The sequence below is a fragment of the Nematostella vectensis genome, chromosome 11, assembly GCF_932526225.1.
Source record: "Nematostella vectensis chromosome 11, jaNemVect1.1, whole genome shotgun sequence".
Classification (NCBI taxonomy): Eukaryota; Metazoa; Cnidaria; class Anthozoa; order Actiniaria; family Edwardsiidae; genus Nematostella; species Nematostella vectensis.
The window spans coordinates 3,432,691-3,450,492 of record NC_064044.1 but is presented as its reverse complement, the minus strand read 5'-3'; the positions used below and the strand labels follow the sequence as shown (position 1 = coordinate 3,450,492).

General features: G+C 42.2%; 3 protein-coding genes across 4 annotated transcripts; 1 reads left to right on the top strand and 2 right to left on the bottom strand.

Moving 5' to 3' along the window:
- Window positions 1-53: 53 nt before the first annotated feature.
- On the bottom strand, window positions 54-9,234 carry LOC5519156. Its single transcript, XM_032363965.2, has 5 exons — window positions 9,147-9,234; window positions 7,896-7,952; window positions 6,824-7,378; window positions 5,672-5,983; window positions 54-3,070 (listed from the first exon to the last, which is right to left on the bottom strand). The coding sequence occupies exons 1-5, from the start codon at window positions 9,223-9,225 to the stop codon at window positions 2,412-2,414; spliced, it is 1,662 nt and encodes a 553-aa protein (XP_032219856.1). The 5' UTR covers window positions 9,226-9,234; the 3' UTR covers window positions 54-2,411.
- On the bottom strand, window positions 3,369-4,733 carry LOC125556681. Its single transcript, XM_048734380.1, has one exon. The coding sequence runs from the start codon at window positions 4,576-4,578 to the stop codon at window positions 3,802-3,804; it is 777 nt and encodes a 258-aa protein (XP_048590337.1). The 5' UTR covers window positions 4,579-4,733; the 3' UTR covers window positions 3,369-3,801.
- Window positions 9,235-11,587: 2,353 nt separating the features above from the next.
- On the top strand, window positions 11,588-17,802 carry LOC5519144. Of its 2 annotated transcripts, none has more exons than XM_001639076.3 (8): window positions 11,588-11,792; window positions 12,133-12,349; window positions 12,748-12,889; window positions 14,451-14,498; window positions 14,939-15,141; window positions 15,268-15,357; window positions 15,757-16,039; window positions 17,235-17,802. In XM_001639076.3, the coding sequence occupies exons 2-8, from the start codon at window positions 12,149-12,151 to the stop codon at window positions 17,405-17,407; spliced, it is 1,140 nt and encodes a 379-aa protein (XP_001639126.2). In that variant the 5' UTR covers window positions 11,588-11,792; window positions 12,133-12,148; the 3' UTR covers window positions 17,408-17,802. The 2 variants fall into 2 exon arrangements, with proteins under 2 accessions (XP_001639126.2, XP_032219855.1); XM_032363964.2 differs by having other exon boundaries at window positions 17,206-17,802.

Here is a 17,802-nt window from a genome sequence, read left to right as displayed (position 1 = left end):
AATTGTGCTATAATTGTCTTATATCCTAAAATAACGGTCACAATAAACTCTCATTGCTTTTGTGATGTGTATTTATTCAGAATAAAGCGGTATTTCTAACGTTTGAGCAGTTGAGGTATTCCGCGTTACTTGTGCCCTGTTAACGACTTGCAATCACTTTGATCGTCTCTCGAGTTTAGGAGTTATTACTTTAAGCGTTAGCAGGTGGTGGGGCATGTGCACCCCCTCCCCCCCCCAATATTTTCAAACATTATAAAGAAATGACCAGTAGGGGCGTGGCTGTGCCCCCTAATATTTTCCTAATGTTACTGTATCGTGCCCCCCCTCCCAATATTTCGAGGCTTGCTACGGCACTAGTTAGCGTGTTATTATACTAAGCGTTGATTTGTTATTGCATTAAGTGTTGGTATTACATTTAGATGCGATTTTTTTTACATTAAGCGAGAGTTATTATATTCAGCGGTTGTACACCACCCACCGGGTAGAATCATGGCGTCATCGTTTTCTCCATTTCACTCTTTAGTGCACTAAATATTATGGTAGCAAGTTTATCATAACCCTTCTCAGTAAAATGTAATCCATCTTTACTCCATAGCGACTTGAACTTTTTAAATGGCATCTCCTTAGCCACGTCTGCGACGATGGTTTTTGGCTTATTTTTCTCTGCGTAAATTCGCAGATGTTTGTTGAACTTTTTCCTCTCTAATTTGTGTCGAATACATATTGGTTCTTTTTCTTCGCATTCGCGGGCTGGCACTGTTACAACCACCGTTCTTGTACCATTGGTTTGTGACATTTCATGCAAATTTATCAACGATTTAAGCATACCATTTATCGTAACACGAGGGAACTCTTTTCGCTTCATGTATTGATAACTCAAATCGTTTGTCCCGGCTAGTATGATGATCCAGTCGAACTTGTCTCGCACCAGTTGTTTCCTTAATCTTGAAGCCATGCCAGCTTGAACTCTATCTCCGGGTAAACCGTCAGATTGCACCTTAAATTCCTTCTTAAAATGCTGTGATAGTAATTCCTGTAACTGTTTTGAGTAAGGGTGCATGTTTTGATCATCTCCTCGCGTTATAGCTCCTGCAGTAAGCGAGTCCCCGAAGCTTAAAATCTTGATATTACTCTCTTTCCATGTATGCTCTTTTAACTTCTTCTTAATGCCAGATCTATTTTGCATCACCGCTACTACCAGCGCAAGTAAGACCAAAACGATCAAGGCCGCTAGAAAACGGCCATTTCCAAAAACGATATTCATCTTTCTAGAATGAAGTCTAGGACTAGAATATTATCGAATCAACATGATTTTTGTATTGATAAAATATGTGCTAGGCGTTCCTGGCCGCTGAGGCAAGGGCAGTAGGAACAAAATAGTGATAATAGACCATGAAACACTTGGCTGAGATGTGCCTTGTACTGCGATGACCTACTTTCGTACGCCAAGGGGGGTGCGCGCGCACCATGCGCACCCCCCCCCCTGTGTACACGCCTGCGAATAACCCCGAATAAGAGCTACCCTGGGTACTAGAGCCAAGACCGGCGTGTCACGTGTCAGTAAACGAGTGAAGCTCCAGCCCCTGGTACCCAGGCTACCCCGGCAGGCTAAACTACATTTAACTACGAGGCGTGTAAATGCGCGACGTGTTTTTACATGCGATATATTACATCCTCTCCGCGTAAGAAAAAAAAGTTTCACTTCATTGTATAATACATTATTACCGGGACGCAGACGAGCCCCTGATCAGTACCGTATCCTTTTTCTTTGCAATACAGATTTCAATTGTGATTTTTGTGACTTTATTACCTGAGACTTGCGCTAAGAGATCACGTGACTTTTTGGGTGGCAAGCTAGCGCGCGCTCAGGCTTTAGCGGCAAAATAAAAGCAACAAAAAGCAACTTATTTCGCGCTTATGAATAAGCCATAATTTATTTTGCTCAGAAAGGGTTAATTTTCATTTAAAGATTGTATTTTTTCGTCGTTTTCTGGAGTGACGGGCTCAGTCTTTTCTGTCATATCAATCAATGTCTGTCGTTTTTCTAAATGGTCTAAAAGAGGGGCGAGCGCGGGGGAGATCTGTGATATTCCAAAACGTTAGGGACTAGGCTCCATTTCCAAGATGGCTGCAAGTAAAACCGTAGTAAACACGAATTCCTGCAAGTTTACGTGGAAATTCGCGTTTTACAAAGCTCTAGAGCGATAAAAATAGCGAAAAAATGATTGAAGCGGACTCCCAAATATGGTATGTAATGCCTAATAAGGAAATGACCGAGCAAGCTAGAAAAACGACAGTTTTTAAAACAAGATTGACTGATATGGATTATTTTGGCGCGAATTTGCCACCTAGAAAGGTCACGTGATCTCTTAGCGCAAGTCCCGTAATGTGTGCCTTAACGTCACTGTGCGTTACGCCCCAAGAAATGACGCCAAATTATTAGGTAATGCAAATCTAGCCTTCATTAGAGCATATGCGAACCAGTGAATTTCATTCCCGGTGACAGAATTTTGCATGTCGAAAACAGAAAAAGAAAGGCCAAAAAAGTTCCACAAGTCGTACCAGGCCCTGAGCGGTAGCATGACACCGTGAGCGATTTGGTGCGACTCCCAGTGTGCATAACAAGAGGCAAATACTCCATTGACAACTAGGGTACCTTCCCGGGTCAGCGGTGCATATATGCCACTCTCTGTCACCATAGCAACACGGACTACTTTCTTACCCACTAGCTTACCCCCCTCTAATACGTACACGGTGTCATCAACGTGAACTCTGTCGGCAAATATAGCCTCGCTAGTAGAATTGCCATTTTTAGAGACAAAAATCAAATGCTTAGCTGAAATAATAATGCGGTGTTCACCGGTTAAATGCAGTGCAACAAACTCAACTACTATGTTAGTGTTCTTGTGGAGGAAGGCTATGACATCGCTATAAATTACGTCACCACTTGAGCCCACGGTCTTGATGCGGTCTCCGATGCGCAAGTCCCGTATGTACATTTGCACACCGGATTCTAGCTCGGATTTTCCGTTGCCAGGGAAACATCGCTTGCCCGTCTCGATGGTCTGATCTGTAGAGTATGCGAGAAGAGTCGTATTTTTAGCAAACTACATGACCCGTATGATACATATGACTGCCTACCCCCTCGGCTGGGTACACCTCTGTATATTGGTCGCTAGTTATCTCTGGTTGCGTGACGTCACATGGCCTTTTGTTGCACCCCTTGACCCTAACCACAGGCTTACCAGCCTCTTAGTCAGTCTCCAGTCAATCCAAGAAACTAGCTTGAATATTTTCACGATGTTCACCTCCTGTAATTGTGCTATAATTGTCTTATATCCTAAAATAACGGTCACAATAAACTCTCATTGCTTTTGTGATGTGTATTTATTCAGAATAAAGCGGTATTTCTAACGTTTGAGCAGTTGAGGTATTCCGCGTTACTTGTGCCCTGTTAACGACTTACAATCACTTTGATCGTCTCTCGAGTTTAGGAGTTATTACTTTAAGCGTTAGCAGGTGGTGGGGCATGTGCACCCCCTCCCCCCCCCAATATTTTCAAACATTATAAAGAAATGACCAGTAGAGGCGTGGCTGTGCCCCCTAATATTTTCCTAATGTTACTGTATCGTGCCCCCCCTCCCAATATTTCGAGGCTTGCTACGGCACTAGTTAGCGTGTTATTATACTAAGCGTTGATTTGTTATTGCATTAAGCGTTGGTATTACATTTAGATGCGATTTTTTTTTTTACATTAAGCAAGAGTTATTATATTCAGCGGACACCACCCACCGGGTAGAATCATGGCGTTATCGGTTTCTCCATTTCACTCTTTAGTGCACTAAATATTATGGTAGCAAGTTTATCATAACCCTTCTCAGTAAAATGTAATCCATCTTTACTCCATAGCGACTTGAACTTTTTAAATGGCATCTCCTTAGCCACGTCTGCGACGATGGTTTTTGGCTTATTTTTCTCTGCGTAAATTCGCAGATGTTTGTTGAACTTTTTTCTCTCTAATTTGTGTCGAATACATATTGGTTCTTTTTCTTCGCATTCGCGGGCTGGCACTGTTACAACCACCGTTCTTGTACCATTGGTTTGTGACATTTCATGCAAATTTATCAACGATTTAAGCATACCATTTATCGTGACACGAGGGAACTCTTTTCGCTTCATGTATTGATAACTCAAATCGTTTGTCCCGGCTAGTATGATGATCCAATCGAACTTGTCTCGCACCAGTTGTTTCCTTAATCTTGAAGCCATACCAGCTTGAACTCTATCTCCGGGTAAACCGTCAGATTGCACCTTAAATTCCTTCTTAAAATGCTGTGATAGTAATTCCTGTAGCTGTTTTGAGTAAGGGTGCATGTTTTGATCATCTCCTCGCGTTAGAGTTCCTGCAGTAAGCGAGTCCCCGAAGCTTAAAATCTTGATATTACTCTCTTGCCATGTATACTCTTTTAACTTCTTCTTAATGCCAGATCTATTTTGCATCACCGTAACTACCAGCGCAAGTAAGACCAAAACGATCAAGGCCGCTAGAAAACGGCCATTTCCAAACACGATATTCATACTTCTAGAATGAAGTCTAGGACTCGAATATTATCGAATCAACATGATTTTTGTATTGATAAAATATGTGCTAGGCGTTCCTGGCCGCTGAGGCAAGGGCAGTAGGAACAAAATAGTGATAATAGACCATGAAAAACACTTGGCTGAAATGTGCCTTGTACTGCGACGCGCTCTCCTTTCAAAGGAGTAAATTCCACGCCGTGGCATTAGCAATTAATCAACAAAAACGGCTTTGGAGCAACGCCCGAACTCAATTATGTAGTACCAAATACTCAAAAGTCTATTTCGCAAGAAAGAAATTACATTTCGCCCTGCCATCTCGACTGAACCAAGTAATAGCCTGGTGGTATATGTCTATGACTGATTGAGGACCAAGTAGGAAAACTAGTCTCCTAAATTCGACCCTCAAATAGTGGTGTTTACCCTTCCCTATCTTCATATTAGACGAAGGTTTGGGCAAGTCTTGGAAATGTAAAAATCCACTCTGGTTTGCTTTTTTATTCATACGATCGACCGGATGCTTCATAAATTATAGGTTCTTAGATGACTTTAGCAAGAAGAGCTCTCTTGCTTTTAGTCAATAAAGTTCATGTTCGGGTCTTTTGTAGAAGATTCTAAAGACATTTGAATTTGTTTAATTAATTGCAAAATATTTTTTCCCTACAATTAAAGTAGGCTTTGAAACGCAAAAACGCGTCCTACGATTTTGCTCTTGTTTTTAGGAAATATCCACCAAGTGCAAAAATACCTTTTTAAATTTTATTGGGAAGAAGACTGATAGAGGGAGTTTACTTTGATCGCAATATTATTAAAAATACCAATACTATGAAAAATCGAATAAGTCGCAGCTATTACAGAAAGATAGGTTGTTATGTTTTCCAAGTATAGTATCTTAAACGTGCGTATTGCGCGAATTACAACAAAAAAGGCAGCTTGGCATAGACGTGCTAGAGCTAGCTTGGAATTTCTCTCTAAAAATCTATCCATATCTTGAATCAGAGTCCAGTACCTGGGTATCGTTGCTTAAATAGCTATATATTGACCTGGCAAAAAGGCTGAAAGAAACAGTATTTTTAATGATTCGCGTACTTACTCTTCTTGGTAAACTTGTAGACGAAGTTTGCTCCAAATCGTCCCACCCCTCCCTCACAATTACTTGAAGGCCCGTCCCGGTCATAGGTCAACTGCGCTTGCTCGCCACTCCAGCATTCTGCGTAGGACTGGATCCCAAATACACTCATACCCAGGCCCCGCGCCTTCTGCGCGCATGACTTGATGGTTTCGTTTTTTTCGAGCTTCTGTGGTTCGATTTCACCGTTACGCAAGTCTCCGATTAGGTTCGGAAGCGGTCGGGGCGTTCCGAATGTATCCCGATAACACCCGATTGGTACAAAGTCGGCGATTACTGTGAAACAATGTGTTAGGCTTGCCTTTGTATAGAGTAAGTGTCTTGATAGTCCAGACCTGGGACTCTCTTTGCGCTAGAGATTCTGGCTCGCGTGAAAGAGGGTCCAGTATTTATTGCATGCGCATGCGCATGCGCGAACATGTACCAATCAGCGATCTTCGCGGCAAAAATTGAAATACGAGCGCGCGCAAAAACGGATGTGCCTAAGGTGAGTCGATTCCCGCTACACCTTGTCGAGTGCAGAGCTCCGAAAATCGATCATCGCTAAGTTGAAAAGAATGTTTTATACATGTGAAGGAATATCGGCGAATTGCTTGCGATTTGTTTTCTATAACAACACAATGGAATGTGGTTAAAAATCAAATTCCAAAAAAGCGCGCGCTCATTTGAAATGACACTATTGTAATATAAAACGCGCGCGTAAAAATAACGAAATCTTAAAATATCATTGATTTATATCTTTTTCAGACTCTAATTATCATCTCTCCCATTCCCAGAAAAGATTGACAATCAAGTATTTACCCAAGACCAAAATTAGCGTATTATTTCTGAAATAAACCCTCGCTCGTCCCTCTCGCAGCCATCTTGAAATAAGCAATCACGCCACACCACATATATGTGGTGTATTTTCGCGCATGCGCATGCAATAAATACTGGGCCCTCTTTCACCCGAGCCAGAATGTCGAGCGCAAAGAGAGTCCCAGTCTTAGCGCGACCGATAATAATGATACGCGCCACTCACGCCCGTGAGAAATAGATGTTAAAAGAAGACGAGACTTGTCTTTCAAATATGACAGCTAAATATTTTCTTTTCTTGTAAATTTAAAATTTAAATACCTTCTTCCTTTCCATGAGAAGTGCTTGCCGATGAAGTTTGCGATGGTGTAGCCTCTTGCGTGACAGGAGTGGTTGGCCTAGTCCTTTGCGTGACGGAAGTGCTTGGCGATGTCAGTGGCGTGACAGAAGTGTTTGGCATTGTTGTTACTTGTGTGACGACTGTCGTTGGTTTAGCTGTTTCCGGCATTTCAGGGGTACTTGACGGAAGAAGTCCTTGTGTCGCCTTTGTGCTTGTTGTGCTTACAGGGGTGCTGAGTGGGTTTGCTGTGCTGGCCTGGTTCCCTGGTCTTGCAGTTGCTGCTGGTGGTGGTGGTAAAGGTCCCGGATGTACCTCGGGATGTATTTCCGGCTGACCAGTCCGGTTTACGGTTACAGCGATACGGATAGTCGTCCCTGGTGGTGCCACAGGCTTCCCAGCTCCCGTTTGAGGTGCCACAGGTAGACCAGCACCTGGTTTTGATCCAACAGGGATCCCAGGAGGTGGCGGAGAAGGTGCTACGGCTGGTTTAACAGGTGTTGAACGAGTTGTAGGAGGAAGTGTACCAAGTTCTTCAACTGTGGATTTGTAAAACTGGCTTATAGTTATTGCTGGTACCTACGAATCGTTTGAGTATTGTTTGTTTTGCCTAATATGGGCATATATGTCCACTGGAGTTTCTCTGTTCACAACTATCGAGAAAACATGCTAGAAAATGCTGATTCCCGTCAAAGAGAGACTCTGAAAAGATGAGGTAATGTATTCACCTTAATAATTCAGAAAACTTTGTCTCAGGCCCCTCGAAATTCCTCGAGCAAGTAGGCGAATCATACTGACCAAAACATTAACATAACAGGGGCGGTTACAGGAGGTGGGTACAGGGGGTTGACCGAACCCCGTATTAAAAATTAATAATAAATAAACAATAACAATGAGCGCGCAATCATTAAGCACACTTGCTGAGGTATCAAGAACCGACTTTTATTCCTCAAACACCCTAGAACTTCCTAGAACACCCTAGAACTTCCTAAAAGTCAGATGATCTCTAAGCGCAAGTCCTCTATTAATGAATAAAAAAATAATGTCAATCTATACCTGAATACGAGCCTTTAGGTCCGTAGCTCCACCACTCTGCACTTGGCTTGGCTGCAACTGAACATAAGAGCCCACAGTCACTAGTACAGTCAAACTCCAGTAAGCGGTCTTCCTCTCCAACACATGGAGGAAGATCCATGTGGGATCTAGAGCTGCGACTAGCGTGATGCCAATTGTGCGGATCACGCATGCGACCTTTGCTAGTCTAAAACTCCGTCGGATAGCCAAACTATCCTTGCGAGTATGTATACATAAATGTGGACTTTAGAAGCACACTAGCATACACACATTGGCACCAGTCGGGCCAAGACAGGACGCTAGCACAGTCTATTATCCGTGCAGTTCGGCAACCATGGACAGCGGTTTCGTCCTTATTAGGACTCGTCAGCATGGCATAGCCGGTTTGCCTCAGTTAAACTTCATCGGCAAAAAAACTGCAGGGCGACTTCGACTCGAACGAAGTGCTTTAAACCACAGCTCAGATCCATGTGGGATCTAGAGCTGCGACTAGCGTGATGCCAATTGTGCGGATCACGCATGCGACCTTTGCTAGTCTAAAACTCCGTCGGATAGCCAAACTATCCTTGCGAGTATGTATACATAAATGTGGACTTTAGAAGCACACTAGCATATACACATTGGCACTAGTCGGGCCAAGTTCGGCAACCATTTTAAAGTCCCAATGCCAATGTGTGTATGCTAGTGTGCTTTTAAAGTCGGAAATTACAGCCAGACTCGTAGAAAAGATTTTGCGTTTTCACAAATTTCCGGATACGTGTGGACGGGGCTTTACTTTTCGGGTCATTGGGGATGATGATGCTTATTGGGGAGGGGGCGCTTATTGGGGAAGGGGACTGGGGAGCGGGCGCTTATTGAAAAAGGGGACTGGGAAGGGGGCGCTTATTGGGGAGGGGACTGTGGAGGGGGCGCTTATTTGGGAAGGGACTGGGGAGGGGGCGCTTATTAATTTCGGCGGAAAATCTCAGCTTCTGAATCTTCTGAATATAGAAGAAAAGTATAATTGTGGTAAAACTGAAATGACAGTTAAAGTGTTGTCTACACAGTCGATTTCATCGATAATTAGATTCTTGGGCGCAAGTCATGCTTCTGTTGAGATCATTTCAGGGGAAGAGGAGGGCGCGCTTATTCCAAAATGTAAGGTCGGGGAGCAGGAGGGTGCTTATATGAAGGGCGCTTATTCGAATCATTACTTATCACACTTTTCCATATTTTATCCTATGACTGCGCTACCTGAATGGATGAAAAATAAAGCAAAGACCAAGAAGCTTTGCAGACACTGATTTCGTCCTTCTACCAACACGATAGACATGATGACAGCTTGCTGCTAAAAGAAAAAAAAAACATGTTATGTCTAAGCATAATTGGAATGATTTGGGCTGTGTGAATAATTAAAATAAAATGTCGTCTGTCATAACGAACAGAATTCTTCCAACCCTGATGGGGAAGCCGCGTGAAAACAGAAATCAGAATCATCGGGTGACATCAAGCCTAATGAATTGGGTGTGGTCATGACAGGTTCTTTCCCTCTAGTTATAGAGGCTTGTGGGAACAGTGCATCTGCCTCCGAGACGGATGGGATAATCACCGATGTCTTCTGTGATGGGATTCCTGTGCTCAAATAAGATCAGTGATAGGGACCCTCCCAACACGCTCTCCAAATGACCCGTTTGTGACCTAAAGATAATTGTCAAGAACGTTTGTTTATGAATGCGAATATTATGGCGACAGAAATTATAGTCCAATGCCAAATTAATCTTATTATGTTTCACTACTCAAACCTCAGAAAGACTCATAAAAGAGCGACTCTGTGTGAATAATGCTAATAAAATCGCACTTTGGAATAAAATTGCTCGGTGCCTTTAAATTCCTGTTCAAAAGAACATCGCACTCTGGTGTGAACGATAGTCTTTTCTTATTTCTGTATAATGATAGTTAACCCGCCAAAATTGTGCTGATAAAGAATTAGGAAGAAAAAAAACCTTTTGAAAGAACACAAAGTAGAAGCAAGACAATTAAATGTGACCTACCTTGTTACTTTTGAAAAAGTAGGGAGCTTTTACACGAAAATTAAACTTAAATGGATGACTTTCAAGAAACCTCCTACAAAAATACAACTTTACTGTACAGCTTCTCGGAATTCAAACGTTCAACAACCACAGTAATTTGATTACCAGAATAGCGTAATCCAAAAAAGCGATGAATAATGCAAAGACATCTGAGCTGCCTGAATGCGCCTTCAATTGTCCCCACCTGTATGTGAACTCTCGCACCATCGAGAAAACAAGAGCCTTTGAGAACAAATCCAATCATCTCAGATTCTTAGTAACCTGGAATGACTAAAATAGGTTGATGACTTTTGTTTTTTTCATGGTGTTTCTATTTGTCATCTATTTGTCATGTTATTGATAATAGGTTAGGAAAATTATTATCCCAGGGAGGGATGGTAATAGTCTCTACGAAACGATTCACGGAGATGCCAATGTCGATCTCCTTTACATCTACAGTTCTATCTAAAAATAAAACAGTCTATTTACAAGAATTAAAATAACCATCCTGCGATTGGATCTGATACTAAATTAGCAAATTATCTGATAGAAAGTAACTGAATTACTCGCTCGGAAATGGGCCCGTGTGACCAGATGGCGACATTTTTAGTTTGTGCGTTTCTATAGCGAAAGAAAAAAGTTACCATCCTTTTTATAAGTGGCTTTAGCCTTTTTCTTGTTGTTTTTGTTGTCTCTGATTTTTCTTACGATGATGTCAGGATCTGGCAAGATATCATATATACCTAAGTAACTACTAAAGACCAAGCGCGCATTTCAAGAAATCGATAATGATAGACGAGCCACACGCCGCGTACGTGCAAAAATGTCTTTATTATTTTTATTCCCTATTTCTACTCTCGAAGTTCCACTTTTATAGAGCGACGCGCGCTACTAGTTTTATGAGCGTTGGCCAATCAGCAACCAAGGCTCACAGTTTGATTGACACGAATGTCACAACTGGAAGGGTTCCGTTTCCTTCGTATTCAGGGATTTCTTTGCCTCGCTGATTGCCTAGTTGAAGTTCATGTCAATCAGATAGGATGATACTCGCATTCCCTTTGGTTTATTTGGTTTACTTCACAAAAACCGCCATGGTGGTCACTTGCATCGCACTGTAACACCCTCTTAGTGATTGTCTGTTTCATTTCTTTTCTTTTTCAACAGAAAATTTAAAAGGCCATCATCGGCTCCCAGAACTTACATAATACCCTCGTTACGCCCCTGCAATTAAAATAAATGACGACGGGGGATAACAAGAATCATCTTTTGCTTTATGAGTGATATTGTGTTTGTGCGGGAGAGGACTGGAGATTATAAAATGCGCCTTCGATATAGATTCCTTTTTCTAATGATGAAAAATAAAACGTCGAGAATTTCAACTGGTGTCGCTGACTTCAGATTCATAGGAACAACAAACGCCATATGAAATTTCCATTTGTTGCAGATTCTGTTTTTCTTCCGGCAAGAAAATATTGTTAGGAAGTTTATCGAGTGGATGCCAAAGAAACACTTTGGCATTTAATCCCTCAAGACTTATGATAGGACCAGGTAAATTAAATAGAGTTCTTTTCATCTGATCCAATTATCACTCTCTTAAGGAGATAACTTGCTTCCTTCTTTATCATATGTGTGTTGTGTCAACGCAGGCCGTATTGTCAAGAAGCCCTAGAGTAATTTCAGCCGGCACTTACGGGTATGATGAGTTTGCCAAGACAAAGACTGATAAAATAAACATTCTCGCCCAGCAAGCAAGAAGTTCGTTTTCAAATAGATTTGATTACAACGGATCAATGAGCTTGGTGAAAAAGGAAGCAAATCCATTCTTAGATTGGTAAGTCTCGTTTGCTTGCTGTTTATGTCTTATGGGATCAGCGATATTTACCGTCTCGTTTGATGTCGAAAAATATATTTGGGTACAATGTTTTGATCGTATAGGTCTTGAAATGCAATTACAACATAACGCCGGCAACGAAACGTTTTCGTAAAAGGAAATTTCTTTCACAAACGCAGCCCGCTTGAATAATTCTCAATGCTTGTTGGACATTTTTTAAAACGACCCAGAGGCACGCATTCTCTTTAACGACAAGCATACTAAAGCTTTCGCACAATTAGATGAAAGAACAATACACTGGAGTGATTTTTAAATGGAACTATTTATTGCTGTTTATCAGAAAATAGCATAACTAAATGATGACAGTACCAAGTCTCTTCGCCCTTCTATTTCTATGGCGATTCGGACATGCGCAGGAAAGTCTAGGAGCTCTGCCCTTCATAGGTGCTGGGTACAACATTTTGAGTGGGAACCCTGAGGGTGAGCAGACCGCGCAGATCGACCCAGGGCTCATGCCGAAGAGACGCGTACTTCAGCTTCACTTCAGGCACAACAAGGTGAAAGAAAACCACAGGGCTCCCGAATGTTGATTCAAACCAGGAAATGCTTGAAATATGAGCTTTTCTAGATAATGGGGGATCTGTGGAAATTTAGCGCGAGGGGTTTCAGCCAGTGTTTGCGCTTCCAACAAAAGTTGTAAGAATATAATGTGCAAGTTGTATTTGCTAGTGAGGAATGCGTGTGTGACACTAAGAACGTGACACAAAGTGCTTGACACTAAGTGCGTGACACTTAGAGCAGCTTCTAAGCAGTAGACACTTAACCTGGAGGCACTTGAAAATTAAAATGAAGACTAAATGCCTCGTGTTATATTGGAAGGAAGTCCTGTGCATGTGTAATCCAATACTTCGTTATGTGTCAAACAGGATATTTCCTAACCAATGTGTTTTTTAAGACTTCTGTAGACGGGAAATTTCTCATCGCCGATGAAGTTGCTTTTGACTATCGCCGATCGTGCGTCGATGTTACTGAGACAAGCATTATTACAGGAACAGAAGGTTATCAGACAAAACTCGCAGCACAGATTAATATCACAGGTGCGATTGCTATACTGACTATCCACGACATTTCAAGCATAACACAAAAGCGTTACCTACATACCTACTCCTCCACCCATCGACTTATCTATCTATCTACATGCATACCTACCCACCTACCCATCGACTTATCTATCTATCTACATACCTACCCACCCACCCATCGACTTATCTATCTATCTACATGCATGCATACCTACCCACCCATCGACTTATCTATCTATCTACATACCTACCCACCCACCCATCGACTTATCTATCTACCTACATACCTACCCACCCACCCATCGACTTATCTATCTACCTACATACCTACCCACCCACCCATCGACTTATCTATCTACCTACATACCTACCCACCCACCCATCGACCTATCTGTCTACTTACATACCTACCCACCCACCCATCGACTTATCTATCTATCTACATACCTACCCAACCATCAATCGACTTATCTATCTATCTACATACCTACCCAACCACCCATCGACTTATCTATCTATCTACATGCATACCTACCCACCCACCCATCGACTTATCTATCTATCTAGATACCTACCCACCCACCCATCGACTTATCTATCTATCTACATACCTACCCAACCATCAATCGACTTATCTATCTATCTACATACCTACCCAACCACCCATCGACTTATCTATCTATCTACCTACATACCTACCCACCCACCCATCGACTTATCTATCTATCTACATGCATACCTACCCACCCACCCATCGACTTATCTATCTATCTAGATACCTACCCACCCACCCACTGACTTATCTATCTATCTACATACCTACCCACCCACCCATCGACTTATCTATCTATCTACATGCATACCTACCCACCCACCCATCGACTTATCTATCTACCTACATACCTACCAAACCATCAATCGACTTATCTATCTATCTACCTACATACCTACCCACCCACCCATCGACTTATCTATCTATCTACATGCATACCTACCCACCCACCCATCGACTTATCTATCTATCTACATACCTACCCACCCACCCACTGACTTATCTATCTATCTACATACCTACCCACCCACCCATCGACTTATCTATCTATCTACATACCTACCCACCCACCCATCGACTTATCTATCTACCTACATACCTACCCACCCACCCATCGACTTATCTATCTATCTACATATCTACCCACCCACCCATCGACTTATCTATCTACCTACATACCTACCCACCCACCCAACGACTTATCTATCTATCTACATATCTACCCACCCACCCATCGACTTATCTATCTACCTACATATCTACCCACCCACCCACTGACTTATCTATCTACCTACATACCTACCCACCCACCCACTGACTTATCTATCTGCATACCTACCTCCCCCAACCCACCTCCCAACCCACCCACCGACCTACCCGCCCACTTACGTATCTACCCACCTACCTACCTACCTAACAACCAGCCCACCCACCCACCTACCCACCTACCTGCCTCTTAGGTACCTACCTGCCAACCTTTCTGCTACTCGGGTGTACTTACGTACCCTTACACATTATTCACAGGTACAGCCAATCATGTCCTTGCTGACTTCGCCTTCAGTCAAAGCCAAAGTAAGAATGTTATACAGTCGTTTGACAAAAGGTTTTCTTGAACCGGCTTCGCGACTACAGGACAAGCCCGCATGTAAGCATGGGTAAAAACCATTGAAGCGCCTAGCTGCGTATATTAGCCACCGCATAATTTCAGACTTAGACGTGGTAGTGGTAGCTAATTTATGCAGCTAGGCGCTTTAGCCCATGTCGCGTAGTCGCAAAGCCGGTTCACGACAACCTTTTGTCAAACAACTGTATATTCTGTGTCTTCTTTTAATTGTAGTATTAACCTCCATTACAGAACATAAAGAAAGCCAACATTAAAAATCTAATGGATACACCCCCAATTTGTGTGAAATTGCTTCTGTTTCGGAAAAGGGTTGATTTTCCAGAAAAAAAAAAACATAACTACAGTATATATGGAAATAGCATAACTAAATATGCAAAATGATTGTCAGGATTCAAGATCATTCACCGAAAAACTATTATCGACCATGAAGTATTATATGAAGAAAAGACTACTTGCAGCCTAGGTCGAGTGCGGTATCTCCTGGGACGAGCAAGCACACCTCTGACCCAGGCCTTCACGGACGCCGTGTGCCGTCTGCCCCAGCTCTACTCTGCCATTGATTACGTCACTTTTATCGACAAATGGGGAACGGTAGATATGAGCGTAATCTATAACGTTTTGATTGATTCATTCATTCATTAATTTGTTTATCTATTTATTTATTGTTTTGTGACTAATGAGTAAATAAAATTTGAATGGGTCTTCTTTTTACATTAGCACATTGTCATAGGATTACAAGTGGGAAAACAGCAGATAAAGCGCTACAAAACAACGCGGAGAGAATTCGCTAGATTTTCGCTGGAAAATGTGAGTTTTTGTAATATTTTAGTTTCTAGTATAATATTAGCCAGGAACATGTAACAGCGTAGCTAGGAATATCTTGGCGGGTCGCGCATGCGCAGAATGGGGTGGGGGTACATGACATCTAGTTGGCCGTTTTGCTGCTAATGGGGGTCCTGTGAGGGAGGCTTGCCGGGTCGGAGACTAGGCAGAGCTAAAAATCCTGGCAAGAAGGGCATGAAAGGGAAGCGGTCAAAAGATTGGTACTTCTTAGGGATCTGATTAATTCCGTTATTTTCATCTTTTTAAATAAAGAAACATACGGCTAGGAATCTCCTATTTTTTAAAAATAAAGATCCATAATTGTTCTTTTTGGTTACGCATTTTTTAAAAACTTGATAACTATTTCATACGTTTATTCTTCAGGCTGAAGTTGTTTCGGCCAAAAATCTCAGCGCATATTTCACTGAAGACATGCGAGAGACAGACTTCAATAGCAGTAGCAACGTGTTGTTTACTTCCGGCGGAAGTGATGTGAAACTGATCGGTCTGTCTATTGTAAGCATCGATATCGGCCTCGACATCCGGTTTCATAGCTTCTTCCGGTCGGGATGTGGTTTATCCAAAGAGGCGTTAAAGACAAGGCAGGTCCATCTGCAGAAATCACTGAGGGACTACCCTGCACTAAAACAAGCACAGCCTTCGAAAGGTAATAACTTAAAAAAGGCCTCTTATCGTGTCCTAAGGGAATCATTCCTGAAGAGATACATAAATTTGTCCGCCGGGTGGGGGGAGGAGGTGTAAAAGATGCTTCAAGCTGCTTTTCCCTTGGGGTTCTTCAAAGTTTTTTTTGCTTCTGTTATCCCTTAGGGGGATGAAGCTAGTGGATCATCTGTATATCAACTGTACATGAATGTAGTTAAAAGAGATGTGTTCGATGGTAGTGTCTTAAGGACGGCAATTCGACAAACTGAAAATGTGTTTGCTTTTAGCAGTTTAGTGCTTGGTGTTAGAAATTGCTTCGACCACACCAAGGGGTCATAATTGATGTTGACCACACACAAAATGCTATCCCTTAGGGCTAAAATTGTTATTTTTTTTCGACGATTGAGTCCCCAAAATTAGACCCTAAGGGATAGTACACAAATTTTACACCCATAGGGAAAGCGAGTTAAATTAGACCCTAAGGAATGGTACTCAAATTTTACACTCTTTAGGGAAAGTACACAAACTTTTACACCCATAGGGAAAGCGAGTTAAATAAGACCCATAGGAAAAGTACAGTTAAATAAGACCCTAAGGGATAGTACACAAATTTTACACCCATAAATTAGACCCTAAGGGATGGTACACAAACTTTACACTTTAAGGGAAAGCAGAGTTAAATTAGACCCTAAGGGATAGTACTTAAATTTTACACCTATAGGAAAAGAGAGTTGAATTAGACCCTAAGGGATGGTACTCAAATTTTACAGCCATAGGGAAAGCGAGTTAAATTAGACCCTAGGGGATAGTACCCAAATTTTACACCCTAAGGGAAAGCAGACTTGAATTAAACCCTAAGGGATAGCACACAAATTTTACACCCTAAGGCATTGAACGAGCACATATATGTGACTTTCACAACGCCCGGGGGAACCTTAGCTAGACATGGATATTATACGGCGACTGCCCTTTGACTCAGCCACGTTGTATCTGCACTCACGTGATTCAGCATTCCAGCTGTAAGGAGAGTGATTAGCATTTAGATTTATCCTAATCATTACAGATCCTTGTAGTATCGTCGCGGTCTTTCTGTGGCCAGCGCGGTGCACCATGGGATTGTGCAAGGCCAAGATGGCGGCCATTGCGTTGATGTTTATCTATTCATTGCAGATCCTGCATGCTTGTGTTCTTATTCACAGGCGCTCTCCACATTCTGCAGCCTGGGAGGAAGAGGTTGGGATCATCGCTTAATGTCAAAGGGCATCATCGCCATCGGGGTCGTTCCTGTTCAAGCCTAGACTCATCAAGTACAGGAGATAGAGATGGAGGGGTGGTGGTCGACCACCACCATGTGGTTTTACCTGAAAAGTGATGAAAGGAAGAAATAACATCAAATTTGTTTTGCTTTTTTGCTTTGCGCGCTAAATTTCCTTTTCAAATGCAAACTGGAAAAGGGCCTTCGAACAGTGACCGTTTTATTAACTCGTACTCGGAACTTTGCTTTTATACCAGTTGTAACTATGACCACTGAAAAATAAGAAAACAGCATACTCAGGCCCGTACCCAGGGGGGAGCAGGGGGTGCGAACGAAAATTAGGTCCACTTTCTCAGATTTCTCGGCCCTTAAATCTTCTTCAACATAACGCAACTGAACCTGGATCTGTCTGGAAAGTCAAGGTCTAGGAGAGATCGAGCTATGATCGTAAAATCATCAAACCATCTTTGTGTTGTTAGCACATTCATTAAAATCGGGGATTTTCTTCAGGA